This window comes from Tiliqua scincoides, chromosome 1 (assembly GCF_035046505.1).
Source record: "Tiliqua scincoides isolate rTilSci1 chromosome 1, rTilSci1.hap2, whole genome shotgun sequence".
Lineage (NCBI taxonomy): Eukaryota > Metazoa > Chordata > Lepidosauria > Squamata > Scincidae > Tiliqua > Tiliqua scincoides.
Window position 1 is genome coordinate 59594667 of NC_089821.1, and position 19744 is coordinate 59614410.

Here is a 19744-nt window from a genome sequence, read left to right on the forward strand (position 1 = left end):
GGAAGATCAGATCATGGCTCTTCCACATCACATGCAATTTGGCCTTTTACTTTCGCCCACCATGGACAAGGCTCACCTGTTCACTTTCTGCCTGTTACATATTTCTTAAAAGTCACAGGAGACCTTCCAGAAAAACATAGTAAGGCAAAGGAACTCTGAAGTATGAAACCCCACAGAACTATTTCTCCAAGGTATCACAAGCAACATATCCTTACTTCTAAGTCATTCCAGAGCAACCTTTGTTTGTTTTCCAATGGCCCTGCTATTGTGGCTTTAATGGCAATCTGGCAGATAGAAATTAAAACATCACTCAATTTCTCAGCCAGAAAAGCATTACCTGCTGAATTTCATAAGTGCTAGGTTGCTATTCAAGGAACTGAGTCATTAAAAACGTTGACAAACCTTGTTCAATGGCAATCCCAGTCAGCCCAATTTGAATCACTGCAGTGCTAAAGAACACCACTGAGTCCCTGAGTGGTGGCATATCCCGCTCCAACTATAGCAGAACTGAAGGTGGAATAATGCAATTTAGTTCTAAAGACCAGGAAATTAGTAACAGAGTAGAAATACTTAGCAAGCAGGAAAAAAACAGCTGGAGTGCCAGAAAAACCTGAGCTTGCTGCCAAGGGAAGGTTTATTTTTAAAGGAAGACCACTAAATATTTGGGAAAGATGTAGGCAGCAGACATGCCCAATCCAGACTCTGATAGCATGTCTGGAGCATTAAGAACTCCTGGGCAACTAGAGGATATAGAGCATCCACAGTCCTACTCTGAAGTCTCAACGGTTGGCTGTCTTTCCCTTCCATCTGCAATGTTGGTGCAGCTAGAGTCAGACCATGGCACCCTCAGAGAAATACTAGAGGCCCACAGCCCTGGAAGGGCCACTGCCGAAACACTTGCCTTCCCTGCCCTGCTGGATCTACTTGGATCAGTGCCAGCTACTTTGCTGGTGCAAGTCTGAATGGAGCCAGGAGGGCGGATTGAGGCCAGGAAGGGGGGTAGAATATTGGCAGCACTCCCAGCCTCGATTCACTCTGTCCCTGCCCGTCTCCTCCCTGCTCTGCCCCCTCCCCATTACATTGGACTAACCTTCCGGGGTCAGGCGGCAGGCCTCCCTCACTGCCATCATTAGTGGCTGTGCTCCTGAAATGGCTACCAGCAGCACATTACACATGCCACCAAAACCCGTTTTAGGACCGCAGAACTATGCAAGCTAGCCCATTTCTGACAGGCAACTCGTCCCCTCCTGCTTCTTCCATGAGGATAGTTCTCCATCAAAAGGTGTGGGGAATGCCATATCTTGGTGTGGGTGACCTGAAGGTGACACAGGTAAAGGATGCAGCTGTTTGGAGTTTATTTCTTTTGAAAAGAGCGTACAGGAAAAGGGAGGAAGGCTTGGTACAGGAAGTCTGACTCTTGTTCACCTCTTTTTCCTGTGGCCTTTTGCCCTTCTGGGTCTAGGTCCCCTGTGTAGCCATAGAAGTTTACATGGATGACCTTTGCAGGCACCTAGCTCTGCAGCCCAAACTGCCCTAGAAAAGGCTAGCTGGAAACCCCCCTGGAAGACCAAGTCTAAGTGGGAGTTGGATCCACACTATAGGGAGATAGGATGGCCACTCTCCAAGGGAAGTGCTTCTGTCCCTCTTTTCTTTTTCCCCACCAACTGTACCCCATCCAGCTTCCTTGAGATTAAAGTCTCAGCAACCCCAGATGGCCACTCTGTGCAGCCAGTCTCTGTGCTGTGCCTCATGGAAAAATATGTGATTTGTTGATGTATCCAAAGTTGTCTACAGCATTATTGTTCGTACTTGGTCTTGTATTTCCAAATTCATATATCTGTGATTGGAAAGGTACAGTTGCTTTAATGGTGCTTTTATGTTCCCTACCCCATCCTGGCAATTAGGGAGTCATCACAGCTTGCAGCTCAGTAATGGTAATTTCTGCTAAACTGTTGGCTTTACTCTCATCTTCTATTCTGCTTTCAGAAGCATTTTTAAAAAAAGAGTGCTGTGATTGAGTACGCGGGTACATAAACTGGTCATACCAGCATACAATAATCCCAAATGCAAAGCCACTCCTACAACCACTCCAACTGGAAGGAAGTGGGTCTGCTGAGGAGGAACTCTGGACCCCTAACCACAGCCAGTATCCAGGGCTGCTCGTGTTACTGGACTCTGATACAAGGTATCAAGGACTGTTAGTTATGCTATAGTATGCTTACCTGAAATGTAAACATGGTTCACCTCTCTCTGTAAGTTAAACTAGAAGGGGGAAAAACAGTTTTGGTTTTTCACAAGCATTGGCTGGACTTGGCTGCGTGCCGCAGATGTTCCCGGCACAACAAATAAGATGCAAGCACAATGAATATTCCTTTGTTTTCAAACCACAGAAAAATAATATATTCCAGCAGTTTGAACTTTTCGGTTTGAAGGCTTCTTCAGAGCACCACTTGCACACACAAATGCTAGAAAGCAATATTCACACCAGCTCTCATAGAAACCACTAGGCAGCTTAGTTTTCCTTATATTTCTTGTTCTTCATTTTAAAACCAGTTTTGTGTGACTAGCAAGTAGTAATATTTTAAGTTAGTTGTAGTGGTCTAACTACATTAGAAAGGTTCAAGAAGACAACACAGCCAGTTCCGGTTCACATCAAGGCTATTTCCAGGTTCAGAGGTCAAGTTCCCAGAGAAAATGCAAGATAGCATTTTCTCTTTAGCTGAGCCCGCAACACTTTTTCCAAACTGCAAGTGTGTTGCATTTCACGGGCTACACACGAAGGCCACAGTAAGTCATAGAGAATGGTTATGAGGTGAGGTCACTTGTGAGCAAAACTGAAGTGCAATACCATTTACTAACTGTATGATGATGTATGGAATTGCATAATCTGAAGAATGGATGATTTGTAACCCACCAATGATGTGTTTCAAGGAGGGAACCCCAGATTGTACGTAATAGAAGTGAGTTGGAGAGAGTGCTCGGCGCGACTTCACTCTCATTTGTGATTTATCTCACTTTAGATTTACAGTAAAGGCCTGGATTTGATCACCACTGCCTTCTTAGTTTGCTTTGGAATCTTGGGATCTCTTGCAACATCTGGGATTACCTTGCAACATCTTGGGTACCTTGCAACAGACTCCACATGAGTTTCTCTACTATGGTCAGTATAAATCACAAAACAGGATGATAAGATATGGAAACTTGGAAAACAGTTATGTTCATCTTCTTAATGAACAGAAAGGGGTTCAGTCTATTACTTCAAGTATAAACACCACTTCCAAAATAGAAATCAAAGACCTATACATGTTGAGAGACTTCTGGCTGACCACACTGAAGAACTGACCTTGAGGTCAGTTGCAGCTATGGAGAAAAACAGGCATGTGCATGCAGGTAGTCTGCACCTCAACAGTGTTTGGATCTAGAAACAGTCATGCTGTTGGCGGTATGTGCATGCCAAATACATGCAATCTATATGTGGTATTTTTTTGGACATATGCAGGATCCCACTTCTCCCTCTACCCTTAGTGGGCTGAATTTCTAATGCATGACAGTCACAGCAACAGCAGGTCTCATAATTGCAGAAACTGGCCACAATCCAGACAAAGTTAGGGCCAAACTACATGAGATGCATCAGTGATGTAATACTCTAGGAATGGATTTCCTGACAACTTTTCATGTATTTTACATATGAATTTGGTTAAAAGCAGGTGGGGTGTATGTGCAATATTTGGACAGACAGAGCGGCCTAGGCAAGAGGGCTTAACTTTCCCTCTGAGCTGTAGCCCTGATCCAAATTGCCCTAAATTTGCTATCAAGGAAAAGAGGTAGAGAATCATATGAATTCCTATATCTCTTTCCCCTTCATGGCTAGAAGCAACTTCAAGGGGACAACTTAAGTTAGGGAAATAGTGGGGGGGGGGAGTTTAACCCTCTCTCCCAGCTCTGCAGTTCCTATCCAAATTGCCCCTGCCCCCATTGCTGTTTTTAGCAAAAGATTTATTTTTTATTCACAGATTTATTCACAGATCTCTCACTACATGGGCAGTCTCACCCTCAGTTACACTTAGCCCTATTGAAATCCATGTGAATCGTGTCTTTATTTGTTCCTTTGAAATGAATTGTCCTGTGGAACACAGTACTTCAGTTGGGCAGCTGTGCCCTAGCTTGTGTCCATTCAGAAAAAGGTCCTAAAATGTGGCCCTAAATGAAACAAACTCTGACCGTGTAAGGTGTACAAATTTGGTATACAAAGGCTGCAATCCTATAACACTGTCTTGGGAGTAAGTCCTACTGAACACAATGATACTTACTTCTGAGTAAACATCCACAGGATTTCAAGGAAAGTGAAATCATTTTTGAAGATCTGAGCCTCAAATTATATACTGATTCTCCCCATCCCTCTCAAACTATCACTAAAACCAAAACAAGCTGACAAGCCAAATAAACCACGATCCCTTCCAAATTTCATATTTCTTCATTGTCCATGTTACTGCTATGGCTTTTAAGCAAGAAGCTGCTGTCCTATACATTCATCCCACATATATGGTAACCAAAACCTCAGCCATCTCCTTGATGCTTGACTTACTTGGGATTAAGAGAGGCCAAACCAGCTTCAACCCTGTCACGCGGTAAACTGTTACCTGATTATACTGGTTGCCAGAGATTAGCTTGTCAAGGTACAGAGTGCAAAGCTTTAGAGATCTTAAATGGCTCAGGCCTCTTTAAATAGTACTTGAGAGCAAGAGATCTGCCAGAAACGGACCTTTATATTTCATTTTGTTCAGCCAGTTTATCCAGCATTTTCATGACAAGCATCTGCAACACAGATACTCAGACTGAATAGCTATGGCAAGAATTTCTCTTCATACATTCTAGGGAAAAGGGACTCGAGTCAAGCTGGTCTGTCCAGTGCTCTTACACAACAGTCCTTACATAATTTTGTAGGCACAGATTGTGAACAATCATACCAGATGACTACAGTAATATGAAGGTAGCAAGCCCTACAGCCCATTTCTATGTTAGCAGAAAGTCATGAGCACAAGCGTATTCCCCATCTTCTGTGAGTTCAATAGTGGAATGGACACACAAAATAGCATGAAAGCTCCTACATGCCACAGACTGCCACAGAAATGCCACAGAACTGCCACTTTCCTGGAAGTAAGCTCTACTGAACACAATGAGGCCTACTTCTGAGTAGACATGCATAGGATCACACTGACAGTTTGCTAAACAAACTTATGTTTTTGGAATATGAATTGTCACCCATAACACTGGCATGCCATAAAAACAAAGCCTTTCTCCAATTAATACTGGGCTGGCAACAGCAGGTAGCAGTGGATGGCCAGCAAAAAACCTGCTTTTAAGATTTGCAAAAAACAGGGAGAGGAAAATGCAAATATGTGAAAGGAATTTTCTGTAGTTTGCTATACTCTGCTATCAAAATAATGACCAAAGTGACATAGAACAACACTATAAAAATAGAATAAAATGATGCCTACAAGAAATAATAAAACATGAAACAAACATAGTTTAAATAAGAGATGAGGGCCCAGTCCTATCCAACATTCCAGCACTGATGCAGCTGCAATGCAGCCCCAAAGTAAGGGAACAAATGTTTCCTTGAGGAGGCCTCCATGATTGACCCCCACCACAGGATGCAGTACAAACCCTGTTGGCACGGCCATGTCAGCACTGGGAAGTTGGATAGGATTGGGCCCTGAATGGACATACACGTGCCAACAGAAATGCAACACAGAAGAACAAGCCATTTCTGTCTCTTTCCACCACATTCAATGCCTGACCTGAAAGTCACTACATTTAAGTCAGGGGTGGGCAACCTTTCAACTTTAGGGCTCCTGGACCTTTAACAACTGTGCAGAAGTGAGAATTTCAGCAGGTGCAGCTTGTCATCTGTGAGATGTCAAGCTGCACCTGCTGAAATTCCTTCCTCTTCACAACTGTTAAATGTCCAGGAGCCCTAAAGTTGAAAGGCTGGCCATCCTAACTTGAGAAAAAATGGCTCAGACAGAGAGCATGAAGCTTCTGGGTCCATCAACAAATTTGACAGTGTATCCTCAGACCTTAATCAAGATTGAATTTGGTCACTAAGAAACTAATTAGTTTGAATTATGCACACTAAAGAGCAGCCTGCATGTGCTGGGTGTGTACAAGCTCATCAATACCTGTGGATGTCTCAGGACTGACAGCTGAATCCTGTGCATACTCACTCAGAAGTTCAGTGGAACTGCTTGCTCCCAAGTAATTATTGCAGCTCAGATATTGTTATTCAATATTCATTATTGCTATTCAGCTTTAGTGTGTGAGATCTCTGCTCTCAGGATATGTTCCTTGATCTTTTTGACCTCAATTTGCACAACAGTCTTCTCACTTTTCCAGATCTGTGCATGAAAAGGCTGCCTACAATGCTCCACCACTAAAGAAAAGATGAGCAAAGCAGATGAAAACCTGACAGATTCTCAGTTAAGTTTTAAAATGTATTATAGTAGCCATGATGCCTTGGGAAACCCACTTTGCACTATACCATTGAGTAGGATAACCAGATACAATCAGGGACAGAATGCCTATACCTTTAAATACTGAAGAGGGAAGAAGAGGTACAGCTTCCATGTTGGGCTGCACCTGACAAAATTCCCTCTTCTATACAATGGTTAAAGGTATAGGCACTCTGTCCCTGTTTGTATCTGGTAACCCTAACATTGACAACTGTCTCTCCCAGTTCCTTTGGGACAAGCTACTAGGAAACAAAGATGCATTTCCCAGAATTATCAGTACACTATGCTGTAGATCACAAACCTTTATTACCCATCAGGAATTTTCTACTTTAGCACCTGTATTAAGAAAATTGCAGGCAAGAAAGCAATTGCATAAAGGGGAAAAAAGGCAAAGAAACTGAGCAAGTTTGTAAACCTCTTACACATTTAACCTTTTGGCCTATAATTAACATTGGTAAATGCAAATTGTTTTCTAATGATGAATGACCTGAGATTAGTCATTCCTTGTTTAATACAACAGTTGTATAATATAAGGGCATACTTGTAAGACACATTTCAGGAACATTTGATGTCCGGTCCGTGTGTAGGTGGTTCACACCACACTGTTTTGCCTGTGTCAGCCTCTAGCCATCTCGTATCCTGAAGGTGGGAGCAATTATAGCGTCAGAACGACTGACACAAGTCTCCAGTCAAAGATAATCAATATCAGTGCAAGATTCTTCTTTTTCATATACAGTAATGTCTTCTTTTTCAGGCTTCCTCTCGGGGGCTATAGTGCAGAAGTTTTCCATACAGATCTACAATAAAGATATGTGTGCAAGACTAGTTAAGAGATAGTTGATGATTTGCTTACTTGACAAGTAAACATGAAAATAAACTATGAGAATTACTTGAGAAATAAACAATGAAAACTCATTGTCAGAAATACCAAATCTCAAGGAAAAAATAATTCTACCTTTACTTCACTATATACATAAACAAACCGATAGACACTACCGCACATGGTGAGAAGGTCATGAGACTTTCTCTCAAGGCTAAAAGCTCTAATTCTTTATGTAGGCTTACAGGAGAGAGATCATGTCCTACATGATGGATGTGCAATGCACACACACAAAAGATGTTCTCCTATACAAGCAATGGCAAAAGGCTCACTGCAGAACATGGAGGTCTATGTGACCAATGGCTTAGAAACAGAAATGCATTCTCTCAAGTATCTGCTATAGCAGATAACAGCCATGGCAAAGACACAAAAATAACCTGGAACAAGGTCATTGTTGAAGGCCTATCTTCAGTTATACCGAATAGTTCTCTAGCAAATGTTTCTTCCTTATACAATTACTATCCTCTTTTAAAAAATGGATATTTATGCAACTGTCAAAGCCACTGAAATCTCCTTCAAACTCAACATGGATGATGTGCTGATAGATGAGCTTTCCTGTAGTCAAGAGCCAGCAGAATGTTACAATAGAAGCCCAGTTCTGCTCTTGAATTCCATCTACTCCCACTTCTTCACCTGAAAGCAAGAACACACCAGAAGCATCCTAGGGGTCAAGACAGATGACAGCACACCAAATTCTCAAGTTGCAGTGCAAATCATAGCTTCCTGTCAGGTTTAGAGTTGAATGGCAGGAAACAGAATGCTGGCTCTAATATCAGTCTCGCCCCTCTGCCCATGCAACAGGTAAGTTGTCCATTTGTTTACACTCTGTAAAAGCAGTAGATAAATGTCATGTGTATCTATTTATTCCTTGCCCTAATAAATAAACTTTTTCATTCTTTGAAAAAAAAAATTAAATGCAAAATTGCTTCAGGAACGGGGAGGGAATTAAATGCTTTTGGTGACATCACACAGGTTAGGCAATTGGTTCTGTTCTGCCTGAAAGTGGCAGAACATCCCCCCACCAAGAACATAGATATGGGGAGGGGCACAGCACTACATTTTGCAGGGCACCTCAATGAGCCATGGAGGTTGCCCCTCCCCTAGCTGTTGGAGACATTCCCGCTGGTGAGAGCAATGTGGAGGCATCTCCCCCCCCCATTGCTCTTGCCACCGGGAATGGCTCCACCAGGGCGAGGCAGCTTCCACAGTGCATTGAGGCACCCTGCACAACTTAGTGCTTTATCCCCCTGTAGCTACACTACTGCCCCCCCACCTAACTCAATGTTAGAGAGCAACAGGTATGTTTGAACAATGGATTGAGGTTGTACAATGCACCTTCACCTAAGAAGGTGCCCTTTGAAACCTAATCATTTGAAGTCTGAATGACTGCATTATGGATTCACAGGGGCTGTAGCCATTTGCGAGAAAGGTGTCAGTACCGCAGGTATTCATTGTGATAGTGCAAGATAGCATTCTCTGACAGCTCTGAGTTCCCAACAAGAGACGGAGAAAAGCAGCCTTTTTCAAAAATATCCATCCCATGTAACTATGAAAAGTTATTGCCCAAAAGCAATCAGTAAATAAATAAAATATAAAGTCCTGTTCTGTGCTGAATTTGGCTGTCTTAAAAATCAAACCTATACCCAATAAACCTTTGTGGGCCTCCTATGGAGACAAAGGGGGTGGGGATCATGCTCAGGTGGGAACATATTCCATAGAATAGTACTGCACTAGAATGACTCTCTGATACACAGACTAACATGACAAATACGTTACAAGTGAAGTCAAGGCAAAAAACAACCAACCAACCCTTAGCCCAGGGGTGCTCAAGAGGTGGATAGCGATCTACCGGCAGATCGCGAGGCAAAATGAGTAGATCGCGGAGTGCTGACCCCCCCTTCAGGTGCCTCTGGGAGGAAACGCCGGGAGTAAGCCCCATTGTACTCAATGGGGCTTACTCCCAGGTAAGTGTGGCTAGGATTGCAGCCTCACAGCCTAATCCTAGGCATGTCTACGCAGGAGTAAGTCCTGTTATACTCAGTGGGGCTCAAGGTACACCAACATACATTGTACACATAAATGTTATATGTTATGATGGTGCAAACATTGTAAAAAAAAAACCCTGGTAGATCTCCGGGCCTTGCTGGGTTTCAAAGTAGCTCTCAAGCCAAAAAAGTGTGAGCACCCCTACCCTAGCCCATGGTGCTGGAAAGAGGAAAGCCCCAGCCAGGCTGATCAGGTTTTCCCAACTGAATGACAAATCAGGAATGATTTGTTATGGAATGTAATTGAGTGTCCCCTCCTAGCAAGCAAAAGGTTTAAAAACCATCAAGAGGGGCACTGCTCAGCCAGGCATTGATAATTCACTCTCATTTCTTAATGAACTGTATTAAAAATAAATAGCTAGGTGGCTAACTCAGGCATGAAAGAATGAATAGGAAACAGGCTATAATATTAAATTGCCTGCTGGCAACACCTTTCATCTGGTACTAATAGAATTCACACTGGAGATGATACAAAGAGCAACCAGGATCTTAGTATGAGTGTGAAAATCATTCCATGCTGCTCTGCCTAGTCCAAATGGCTTGGGTAGAAGGCTTCTGCTCATGGCATGAAATAATAAAAGAGACTATGGAGATGCAAGACAGCCAGCCCTTCCAATCTGATTGCAACTGCAGTGACACTCTTGAGTTTTTTATTAAGTCCCTGTTTCTGGCATCATATTAAAAAAACACACACACACAACCCACCCATCCACGCAAAGCTGGCATTTCCTTGTGAAGTCTGCATTTAACTCTCATGAAAAAGCAGAAGGAAAGTGTCCTCCCTTTGTCCTACACTGGGGGTTCTTAAACTGGTGAGTCAGACCCACCAGTTCGTGTAAAGGGTCCCCCATCCCTTTAAGAGGCAGGGGAGGGGGCAAGGGCAGCAACATGACCCCCAGGATCATGTCTGGGGTGCTTTTACTTACAGGTGGGACATTGCAGGAGGTGCATGGAGTCTCTGCAGCCGTCCATAGGGCTCCCCAAAGCTTAGAACATTGAAACAAAGCAAGCACAAAGCACTTCCTCTTTGCGTTCACAACTAGGAAATGCCTTGCACCCGCTTTGTATCAAAGTTCTAAGCATCAGGGAGCCCTGCAAAGGGCTGTGTGGGAGCTCCCTGCACCTCCTGCAGCCACCTGTAAGTAAAAGCAATCCTCCTTCCACCCCTATTAGCGATCCTGGGGATAGAATTGCTGCCCTCACTCACTTCCCCGCAAAGACTTACCCCAGGAGTAAAACCCCCGGGAAGTTAGAGAACCACTGTCCTACACACATCCCTATCCCACCCCAATGAACTTCATTACACTAGCACCAGAGTCAATTGTGATTAATGCTAGCTCTTACCAGGGTTATAAAATGGGTAGCAAATCCTGGTCAAGAGAGAACCTGCTCAGTATAAACCAGGGGTGGGCAAAGTTTCAACTTTAGGGAAGTGAGTGAGGGCAGCAATTCTATCCCCAGGATCGCTAATAGGGGTGGAAGGAGGATTGCTTTTACTTACAGGTGGCTGCAGGTGCTTGTCATCTGCACCTGCTGAAATTCCCACTTCTATACAATTGTTGAAATCCAGGATCCTTTAAATTGAAAGTTTGCCCACTCCTGGTATAAGCCATGGCTAAAGTTGGTTTCAAAGACATACAGGCAGCCCAATTCTACCTAGCTCTCCAAGCGGAGATGCACCTCTATGCACGTTTTATCCTGTGGGAAAGTTTCAGGCCACAAAGGCCTCCCTGAGGTAAGGGTAAGCCCTCATGACTCTGCTGGATATACTTGGACCTGTGTCAGCTATACAGCTGTCACAAGTTTGAGTGGACTCAGGAAGGCGGATCAAGGTTGGGAAGGGAGAGAGGTGGGGGGGATATCAGTACCACGGCTGATAATGCGCCCTTCCTGCCCTCAAATTGCCCTTCCCCTGCCCCAGTCTCCTCTTCACTCTTCCCCCTCTTTGCCCCAATCCACCCCCACCCCGCCTCCTGTGCTGAGGGGGGCTCTTTCTGACAGACTGGGTCTCTTTCTCTGTCCACTGACAGGCAGACCGGGCCACATACTGCTTGTGGCGGCAGCTAGGTCACATTCTATGGTGTGTTGCACTTTGTGACAACTGTAAAGGACTTTACGCTGCTTAACACTCGTTCTGGCAGTGTAAGGTCCTGTTAGAACTGAGCCATAACTGTAGTTAAGGTCCGTGGGACAATGAAATATATGCTTGAGAGGGGAGAGCTGGGGGTGGAAGCATGCGATCTAATAGCCCTCTCCAAGTCTTATCTATGATTGCTTATCTGCACTGACCCTAAAGTCATACAGAAATAATTCAAGAATTTTCAATAAACTGGAGATGTCAAAACCAATCTCAAGATTTAAGTCTTACAGTTCCAAAGCTTCTGCATATTAGGTCTCCAACTGAATGATAAACATCTGATGAAGCATGCCAACAATGCTCATATCCAGATTTTATTTTTAATAACAGCTTCCAAATTTGGGTTGCTTACTTTCTGATGCTCACATTCCTAGATAGTAATCTCCTGCCATATTGGATGGAATTACTCAGGCTTTAAATCAGTCCAAAGAGAAGAATGTGGTCCACTTTGGTGGCAAATGGAAAACAGAATTTAAAATATATATAAACTACTATCTCCCTGAAGTCGCCAAAACATAAACCACTATATCTAACTATTAAAGTTCAAATATTGCGCATGTGATGAAACACTTTGCTCAGTAAATTTCAGAGGCTTAAAGGACACCAGTCTAGTTTTTCTTATTGGGAAATGGGCTGGAGATCTGAACACACTTATTGTCTTGCATCTGACAATATCGCTTTGCTAACTTTTGGTCAAGGAAGCTCAGATAAACTAACTCGGAAAACCTCCACCTGATAAGATAAAAAGTTGGGTTCAATTCTTGCTGCAATATGTGTTTCATGTAAGGGGCAAGAGGGATCACTTATTACCTATTACTACCTAGGTACTTCCTTAAACATTTAACACAGAGTTTGGCAACATAGCTGGAATAGTCACAGGAGTCTATGACTAGTAACAATGAACATTTCAGATGTTTTAAAAATCAAAACAAGGCAGTCTTGTACAGTTGACTATTCCAATCCAGAGCCAAGAACATGAAAGCATTTTCAGAGAATGGAGGATAGCCTTGCACAAGCAATAGCCAGTCCCATTCTAATATGTAAGGCACTTTTCATAGGTGAAGGAAAAGGGCTCACAGTCTTCAAAAAGATTATCAAAAAAATAAAATGGCAACATTTGTGCAGCATTCATAAAATGAGGTAGCATTCCTGGAGAGAAAGGAAACAGTTTGTGGGTGGGTGTTCATCACATTTCTTAAAGAAAGAAGAGCTCCTATGCTTGAGCTGCACAGCAAGGGGCCACTCAGCTTCTAAGCAATTTTTATTAACAAAGTCATACTTTTAAAATGATCACAAAATATAAGAAGGTGCTGTATCTAACCTAATGGCCAATCTGTACGTTACATTAAATGTGTCATTACCCCACCCCAAAGGGCAAAGTAAAGTAAAAGCTTTTCTTTACTAAAGGCCCAATCCTAAGCATGTGTTATGCCAGAGGAATGCACTTTCCAGCTATAGCAAATGCAACACCACCAGAAACAGCAAACAGCCATGTCCACACAGCAATGGATCACACCTGCCACTTCAGGTAAGACCAGGCAGAGGCTGGGAGGGAGGTGGGGAACAGGGTGGCCAGAATGGGGAGGAGATGGGGGCAGGGAGGAGAGTGGACTGGATCTGCAAAGGGGGCAAGATCAACAGCAGCGGACCCCCCCCCCCAAAAAAAAATTCTAACTCCCTTCCTAGGCCTGATCCACCTTCACAGGTCAACACAGATTTGTGCCAGTGATATCACCGGTGCAGGTCCAAGTTGATCCATGGGCAGCAGGGGTTTGCTCAGGGGGAAAGGAACAAATGTTCCTTGAGCCTTAGGAGGCCTCTCAAGGCCAAAACTCCTCTGCAGGATTCAGCAGGTGCCATGTTGGTGACGTGTATCACTAAGTGGAGAGTTAGGTAGGATTGGGCTGCCCATGGCATCCATGTGAGGTAGGAATCAAAATCAGGATCACAGTGTGGGGAGAGGGCACTTGACATATTTTGCCCCTGCCACAGCCCTACTTCAGATTATGCGCAAGGCACACATGCTGGCTAATAGTAAGGAAAGAACAGGTAAGCATGACAAGACCAATGACGCATTGAATGCATCAGTTATGAGGCATCTAATTCGGTCCTACACAGCCACATCCAGATTGGAGACACTAGCTACATAGACAGAAAATCACATTATCTTGATGATGAATTATTACAGTTTAAGAATTGGGAAAATGCAACATCTTTCCCACATAAACTTAATTTTAATGAATGTCACTGGGATTCCATGAAATGTTTCAACTGTTCAGTCACTGCACAAAAAAAATTACAGGTATAACCCAATTATCCACAGATTTTGCACCAGTGGTTTTATCTCAACGCAATGAGAAATTAAAGAAAAAATGTCCCTTTTAAAAAAAGCCTCAATTACCATTGTAATGGGGAAGAGCTGGCAGCAGTCAATCAACCTCTCTCTCCAGTCACATTTGAAAGGTTTCATCTCACAGTTGACAAGCTGTACCTGCTGAAATTCTCGGTCCTACACAATTGTTAAAGGTCCAGGATCCCTAAAGTTGAAAGTTTGCCCAACCTGTGTTAGATTATACTGATAGTTTATATCTACCACCACTGGCCTGGACAACTTTTGACCCACCCAAGGTAATGCAGCCATGAGCAGCTTAATAAACTCCAGGCTTTGGCCACCTTCCCAAGACTTCCCAACAACAGAATTGTCAAGCACCTGGCAGTCCAAAATACATAGCTGGTGGACTGCCAGTCTACTTGGTGGGTCACAAGCTGTGCAGGCCTACCCCAGCAGTTTACAATGCAGTTCTTCTGTCCCATAACCTTGCAATTACCAAACCGCAACAATCATCTCCAATCATTCCAGGTTATTTTTCTGTGGCAGATTCTCCACTTCCAAGTCACACACATCACATAAACATTTAGCAAATCCAGCCCTGGCTTTCAAATGTGTTGTAGACACATGCAAGTGTGTACTGTTTGCTTCCAGTGATTTCTGCCAAGCATCTAATTCTACCACCACTTCCTCTTTGCATGTTCATAACAGCAAAGTAGCTTCAGGGTTTGGGTCCAAAGGAGTATTAATTTTCAAAAACATGCTCAGCTCTTACTTCAACTCCACAATAGTTTTACAAGGAATTATTTACAACGCTACAGGTTCTTGATTTTGCACTTTGGGCATTTATCTGTCAAAATGGGACCCACAATTCCATGACCATCATAGGCTTAATATATGTTACTACTACAAACCTAGTCTGTGAGATGACAAGCTGCACCTGCTGAAATTCCCACTCCTATACAATTGTTAAAGGTCCAGGATACCTAAAGTTGAAAGTTTGCCCACTCTGATCTAAGATAAGTATTAAGGGGCCCAATCCTATACAACTTTCCTGCACTGGTGCAGCCACATTGCAGCTCCAAGATAAGGGAACAAACATTGCCATACCTTGAGGAGACCTCTGCGACTGCCTCCCCACCACAGGATGCAGTTCACAACCCATTGGCACTGCTGTACCAGCCCTGGAAAATTAATGGGATTGGGCCCTCAGTCAGCTGCAATAGTCACCATTTTGCACATGAAATAATTTTAGAAATGAAAAAATGTTAGAGTGAATGGGCCAAATGGTAGAGTGAATGATCCAGCGGACCAGTAGAAGCTAGGATCAAGTAATCTATTCTAGCCATTGCAAATACAGTCCCTCAGATCAATGACTTCAGCATTTGAAACTGAACTATGTAGAACATTTTCCAAACAAATCCAGTATGAGTTTCATCTGCATGCCAAACAGAGCTAGATTTAGAATAGTACACTTTGAAATGCAGATGTTCAGCTGCTTGCTAAGGATCGAAAGGCTAATAACATCTTTTTGCCTGCTTCAGTGGGCTCTGGGAACAAGATCAGGTCCTGAGCAAATATTACACGAAAGCTGCATTCACCTGTACATGCAAGGGAAGAATGTTTTAACTTAACAGTCTTCTTTCCTTCGTTATATCAGAGGTACCCTTGGAAACGTAAGTGCTTTTTTCATCTAATAGCCTGCTATGATAATGGATAATAATAGGGTGCTGTGTGTTTCACATCACTGTTTCTAATTCATATTCTAATACATATTCCTGACATTCAATCTACTCTACATTTAGCTCCTCTCACACCTCTGCCTCACAAGACTTCCATTAACTTCAAATGACTTTGAATCAGATCTAAGGGTGACTGGTATACCTGCTTTGGAAATTAGTCCTTAGTTCAGCTGAACGGCAGAGGTCTTTGACATAAACACATACACAGAGGTGTCCAACAAAAATTACCATTAACCCCTACAAGGAAACCAACCACAAAGAAAAGCATATACGCTTCCATCACTTCCTTATTCTAGCTGCCATGGGTTTTACCTGCTAATTTGTATTAAGTGCCTCTTGCATTTTCAAAAGAGAAATGAACAAAGTCTTGCAAACAAACATTGAGCTCTGGGACAAAGTGTGTTTCAAGTCTGCAAGTAACATTTGAATATCTCTTTAATCTGCAAACACAATAAAGCCCTCTATTGTATTAGCTTCTTTGAGATCCTTGCTCCCCCAGACCTCTCCATGAATCAGCAAACACAACCAGAATTTGTTAAAGGTGCTCCCATTTATCAGCACTTATCTGTATTGCATGAGATTCACCCAGCCCTTCCAAGCTAACTGCACACATAGTATTTTAGACTGCAGTCTTTCACATAATTGCTAGAAACTCAGTGGTATTTATTTCTGAGTAAACCTCAGAAATGGTTTAAGCAATTTCTCTATATAACATTATACTATTTCATTCCATGGTTGTGCTGATGGTGGTTGTGGAAATGTACTAATTTCATTTGTAATCCATTGAGTTCAGTCCTCAGGTGACACAGATACCAGCAACTTCTGCAACAGACTCTGTGGCAGAACAGCAGTAGATTAGACATTGGCCACCAGCCAGCACAGCCTAGCATTTAGCATGCTGGGTTAGGACCAGAAAGCTCAGGCTTACTGAACGGCCTTGGGCAAATTCCCAACCTTCAAACTTCTATGTCCTATCTTTAAAACTCACTGTGTCATCAATCAGTGTTACTGTAAAGGCAGAAAAAGTGGTCCATGTATTTGTATACATGGCGCAACACAAACAGCAAACAAACCACCCCCAACTCTTAAATCGACTTGATCATCTGTGCACACAGACCCGTAGCACAATACTGAGCCTGGCATGGGTGCAAGGCTTTTGGCAGGTACCTTCACCACATTTTTCCGACAGTATGCCAAACACAGGCATAGCATGGTTAATACACACATTACATAAAAGTGTTCATTGGTAGGACAATGATGCCATAGATGGCAGAAAACTTCCAAAAAAGGGGACATTGAAGGGGGAAAAAAACAGCGCTACTGTGTATCTGCACAGACCATTCTCAAAGGGAACAGAGTGCATCCAATATGTATCCAATAGATAATGGTCCACAAAGTGCAAGCTCTCAAACTGTGCTGGTCCTGCCCACATGGAACTCAGAGAGATTCTGGTATCCGTGCCTTCTCCGCTCCTGCTAGCACTACAGGCTCACCGGGACAGTTGCAGCCCACAATAGCCTTTCCCTCATGAAATCAAGGGCTGCGCAGCCACAGTGGTCCTCCATGGGGGGTCCCCGTCAACATGCAGACCACAAGGACCAGTGCAGACCAAAACACTGACACAGCACTGCCAATGTCCACATCGCAACATTCCCACAAGTCTGTAGGAATTCATTGCAAAGGTTGCCCTATTCCACTGCTGTGCTGGTTAAAGCACAATCCTATCCAGTTTTCCAGAGCCAGTGCAGCCATGCTTAGAGGGTGTGCACTGCATCCTGTGGTGGGGGGACAGTCACAGAGGCGTAATCAAAGTATGGGAACATTTGTTCCCTTACATAAGAACATAAGAACAGCCCCACTGGATCAGGCCATAGGCCCATCTAGTCCAGCTTCCTGTATCTCACAGCGGCCCACCAAATGCCCCAGGGAGCACACCAGATAACAAGAGACCTCATCCTGGTGCCCTCCCTTGCATCTGGGCTTACGTCTGGGCTCCCTTGCATCTGGGCTTACGCCTTGCATCTCCCTTACGTCGGGGCTGCACCGGTGCTGGAGAGCTGGGTAGGACTGGGCCCTCAGTGACCAGCTGAAAGCAAGGCTTTGGCACCCTTAAGTTTTAAGATTCTTGTGCACAAGAGGGAATTTTGCGGGCTGCAGCTTTTCTCCTCCCCGCAGTGTGACAAGCTGCACCTGCCCTGGACCTGTCACCTCCTGGAGTGAGGGGCAACCTTATCTTGTGCCCGGGAATGCCTGCTTCCACCCGGGGGGGGGGGGGCGGGCGAGGGGCTGCCAGTCTTCCTTTACCTCGGAGTAGACGTAGAGGGGCAGCACCAGGATGGCCAAGAGCAGGTCTGCCACGGCCAGGCTGACGATGAAGTAGTTGGTGGTGGTCTTCAGCGCCTTCTCGGTGCAGACGCTGAGGCAGACCAGCAGGTTCCCGCTGATGATGAAGAGGATGAGGAAGATGCCGAGGACCAGGGCGGCGAAGTTGTGGCCCGGCTCCCCAGGGAGGGTGTCGTTGGAGAGGAAGTCCCCGGTGCCGTTGGCCCCCATGGTGGCCGCGGGTCGGCTGGCGCCCCGTCAAGGGTCCGAGGGGCGCGCAGGACCCCTTCTCAGCAGCAGCCTGGCGGGGGCAGCGTCATGGAGCCCCGCGCAGGGAGTCACACCTCGCCGGGCCGGCAGTGCGCCCCGAGGCTGCCCCACTCCATCGCCGCCGTCCGCCTGCAGCGCCGCAAAGTCCTGCAACTCGCCCGCCGGCCGGGCCGAGCCGGGCAGCCAAGCGGCAGAGGCGCGCCCAGCCCGGGCGGCAAGTTTCTTTCCTGGCTGCCGAACGCACCTTCGCCGCAGTCACCGGGCCGGGGGGGGGGTTAACCCCCAGGGGCGCCCCCTGCCTGCAGAGAGCGACGCGCCGGAGCTGCCTCCCTCCTGCTGCCCAGTGATGCGCCCGCAGGTCCCCCCGGGGCACGCTGCTCCCAGCCCCCGGGAGAGGCTGGGCTGCTGCGCCGCGTGGGGGGCGCGCCAATCAGCAAGCAGGGCAGTGGCGGGGCGGGAGACCTGTTGGTGCCGATGAGACCGCCCCAGCCTGTGCACGTCTACCAGTCAGTGGGGCTTACCCCGGGGTCAGTGTGCACCCCGAGCCTGCTCCAAAACTCACACCACCGCTGGGGGGCTCCGGCGACGGGGAGCACGTGGAGCTGCTGCGCGGGGCACTCCTCTGGCAGCCTAGTCCCGAAGTGCGTTCAGTGAGGCTCCAGGGCGAGGGCGCGCCTAAGATCGCCCCGTAGGGAAGGAGGCTGCAGAGAACAGGGCATCGGAGGGCTTGCAACCAAAGCCATGCAGCCCGCCGCTCACTCGACTCTGCCCCTTGAGTGCCATGGCTCTCAGCAGCCTTGGCAGGGCAGTGGCGTCGCAAGAGGGGGTGCAAAGCACGAAGTTTTGCGGAGAGCCTCTCCTCCGGAGCCCTTCCTGGCATTCGCCTTCGTTTTGCTTCCCCCGCCCGGAATAGCTCCGACGGGGAGGGGCTCCCTGCAAAACTTCGTGCTTTGCACCCCCCTCTCGCTACGCCACTGTGGCAAGAGGAGAGGGTGGGGGAGCAAGAAAATAGCTTGCGGCTGCTCAGTGGGATGAAGGAGAGCGAAGTGAGCCCAGAATTTCTTTCTGGAAGGAAATGCAGGCTTTTTCAGTTGGTTTTCACTGGATACCCCTTGGGCAGGGAGGAAGGCTCCGCCGCCAAGACCATAGAGGAAAAACTCCTCTTCAGAATGAGACAGCATCGGGGAGGGGACTGTTTCCTCAATCGAGGCATCATCACGTAGGTGCCTGGGAGTGTGACATTCCACACAGTCGTCACAATAGCTGTCCCTGGAGGAAGATGAATTCAATAGCTATCTGGGGGAAGACAACCACGTGCTCCGGCAGTCGTGATTATTTCTGGGCAGGGCATCAGGACTGCTGCTTCATCATGGCCAGGCCTTCAATTTCCAGTCCATTAATCAGATCCGCTGGTTGGCTGGTTTGGGTCAATTCGCAAAGCGCCTCCAACTAATCAAGGCATTAGATTTTTCTTCTTCAAGTGTTATTTGTAATGCGGGTACTTAAC

The 19744-nt window shown here is 45.6% G+C and overlaps 1 protein-coding gene across 1 annotated transcript in view; it reads right to left on the reverse strand.

Annotated features, from left to right (window-relative positions):
- DRD4 (dopamine receptor D4) overlaps positions 1–18198 on the reverse strand; it is a 51911-nt gene extending 33713 nt beyond the window's left edge. Inside the window, exon 1 of the mRNA XM_066619541.1 lies at positions 17950–18198. Coding sequence (XP_066475638.1) covers positions 17950–18198 — 249 coding nt within the window. The remainder of the gene's footprint in view (positions 1–17949) is intronic.
- Between the last annotated feature and the right edge of the window lie 1546 nt (positions 18199–19744).